The sequence below is a fragment of the Pyrus communis genome, chromosome 4 (genome assembly GCF_041283825.1).
Source record: "Pyrus communis isolate YQ-2024b chromosome 4, ASM4128382v1, whole genome shotgun sequence".
Taxonomy (NCBI): Eukaryota; Viridiplantae; Streptophyta; class Magnoliopsida; order Rosales; family Rosaceae; genus Pyrus; species Pyrus communis.
In genome coordinates this window covers 7,059,306-7,062,141 of record NC_142568.1, presented here as the reverse complement: position 1 = coordinate 7,062,141, position 2,836 = coordinate 7,059,306, and the positions used below count along the sequence as shown (strand labels likewise).

The window sequence follows — 2,836 nt, the reverse complement described above, 5'->3', positions numbered from 1 at the left end:
CAAATAAGTTGCTGTATGAAAAGCATCATCCCAAAATGAAGTAGGTAAGGATGAATGAGCAAGTAAGGTGAGGCCAGTTTCAACTATATGACGATGTTTTCGTTCAGAAATGCCGTTTTGTTCGGGATGATGTGGACATGTAAAGCGATGGAAAACTCCATGTTGAGTTAAAAAAGTTTTAAAAGTATTGTTGACGTACTCTCCTCCTCCATCGGTTTGGAGTGATTTTAGTTTAGTATTAAACAAGTTTTCAACCAGTTTCTTGAATGACACAAAAGTAGAAAAAACATCGGATTTTAATTTTAATGGATATAGCCAAGAGTAGCGGGAATAATCATCAATGAATACTACATAATATTTAAAACCATTTATAGAAAATGAAGGTGAAGTCCATACATCGGAATGAACCAATTCTAATGGAGACAAAGACCTAGAAGTTGACAATTGAAAAGGTAACTTGTGACTCTTACCCATGGGACATGAGTGAGAGAACTCACTAGTGACAACGCCTTTAATGGGCAATTTATTCCTAGAAACCAAACTTTGTAAAATATGAGAAGATGGATGACCTAACCTAGAGTGCCAAATTGAATTGGACACTCTAGTACCTAAAAATGCAGACACGCCTTTATTTGTTGATGAAACACCAGAGAAAGGGTAGAATCCATTTCTACTCGGGCCTTGTAAAAGCATCCTCCCCGTGTGAAGATCCTGAACAGAATACGAATTAGGATATAGGGTTAGAGAGCAATTATTTTCTTTGGTAAAGCGATGGATTGAAATAATATTGGTGGATGCATGTGGACAAAGTAGTGTATTAGGTAAGCTAAAGGTGGAGTGAGGTGTACGAATGCAAGTGGTCCCTATGTGTGAAATTGGCAAACCTGTTCCACCAACTCCATTGACTTGGTCCATGCCATTATAAGGATGAGGATTCGAAAGACTGGCAGAATTATTTGTGATGTGAGCATTAGCCCCTGAGTCAAACAACCACTCCTGTATGGCAGGTGCTGTGGCAGAGGCAGAAGGTGCCGTAGCAGCAAACGCTTGCAAGCGAGGTGCAGGAACGCGTCCCTCATAAGACATGTTTAGGCGGTTGAAGCAGTCGATCGCAGAATGGCCATGACGACTGCATATTTGACATTGAATGCGTCCAGTAGTGAAAGGACTGTGGGAAGGAGCTGGGCCGAGAATCCCATCAGTTTGGCGAGAGTGGGAGCCTTGATTAGAGGGAGATCCTTGGTGAAAGTGAGGAGAGTTGCAGTGGCGATTTGAAGAGCCACGACCACTAGGAAAATGACTACGACCGCGAAACCCAGTAGAGGAGCCTCGTCCCCGAAAAGATGCAGGTGCACGATTGCCATTGCGGCCTGCTACAAGGGCAGTGAGGCCGTTGTCAGTACCAAATGCAGTATGCATTTTCTGTCGTCTTTCAGCGCCAAGGAGAAGTGCTTCCAAAGCACTGTAGGTAATGGCCTCATCACGAGCTTAGGCGGAGGCAACGGTGCTTTCATAGGCAGGGCCTACGTTGTTGAGAATGATGGCAACAACATCGGAGTCTGAAACAGGAGCACCAGAGAGAGAGAGAGTATCTGCGAGACAATTAACTTTATCCAAGAATTCAGAGATGGAAGAATCACCTCTGTGAGTATTCATCAACTCACTGCGGAGTTGGAGAAGGCGACCGGTTGACTGAGAAGCATATCGATCACGTAGGGTTGTCCATGCAGAATGGGAGCTAGTTTTCCCAATTAAAGCAGCAAGTACGGTAGGGTGAACAGAAGAGTTGATCCAGGACATAACAGTGGCATCCTGTTGGATCCAAGTATCGAAGTCGGGATTGACTTTGTCAGTGATGTTGCCATTATCATCTTTCAGGTATGCTGGAGGACACGGACTGGTTCCGTCGACAAAGGAAACAAGATTACGACTGCGGAGGAGAGGTAGCATTTGGGCGTGCCAGAGGGGGTAGTTGGTACGATCAAGTTTGATCGTGAGAAAGTTGGAGACATTTGGGAGGGGAATGGGAGAGGAAGAAGGAGAAGCCATGTGAGAAGAGAAAAAAAAAATCTGTCGTTAGACTTTTAGCTCAGAGATACCATGAAAGAATTTAAGCTAGGATTGTAAACATAGATTGTATAAACTCAACTCAATTAATTATGAGTGAGGTATGGACTTCATTATATAGAGATTACAAGATGAGGTTGGTTACATATCATCTGATTACATTTGAAATTCAAAACTAAGTTACACATGAGTTTTAGATAAGGAAGAAGTGTGATTCCTTGCTATCTGTTGAAGAGGTTGAAGAGTATCCAACTTGTGTGGCTGACTTGGAGAGACGTTTACCATGCATTTCGGACGTGGAGAGATATCTTGAATAGTTGGTTTATCATCGTATAGTGTGATGGTGAATGAAGACCTATCGGGCTATTTTCGTCCTCAGAGGGGGTTGATGCAAGGTGATCCGTTGTCACCTTTCTTATTTCTTATATGTGTTGAAGCTCTGTCGTCCTACATACGAAAACATGAAATGGAAAGGATGATTAGTGGCTTGCGGGTGGCGCTGGGAGCAACGGCAATCACTCATTTGTTCTTTCTGGATGACTCGGTGGTTTTCTGTAAAGCGGACGAGACGGAGGCACGGAACGTAGTTAAAATATTGGAGGAGTATGGTAAGGTCTCGGGTCAAATTATTAATCTGGAGAAAAGTTATATTTATTTTGGGAAGGGTTGTTTGAAGAAGAATAAAAAGCATATTGTAGCAAAAATGAATATTCAGGCTAGAGAAGGTTTTGGGAAGTATTGAAGGCCGTGTTTGAATCGGTTCGACAGG

General features: G+C 42.9%; 1 protein-coding gene across 1 annotated transcript; it reads right to left on the bottom strand.

Moving 5' to 3' along the window:
* Positions 1–542: 542 nt before the first annotated feature.
* LOC148697379 (uncharacterized) lies at positions 543–2,025 on the bottom strand. Its single transcript, XM_088691985.1, has 2 exons — positions 885–2,025; positions 543–711 (listed from the first exon to the last, which is right to left on the bottom strand). The coding sequence occupies exons 1-2, from the start codon at positions 1,417–1,419 to the stop codon at positions 671–673; spliced, it is 576 nt and encodes a 191-aa protein (XP_088548111.1). The 5' UTR covers positions 1,420–2,025; the 3' UTR covers positions 543–670.
* Between the last annotated feature and the right edge of the window lie 811 nt (positions 2,026–2,836).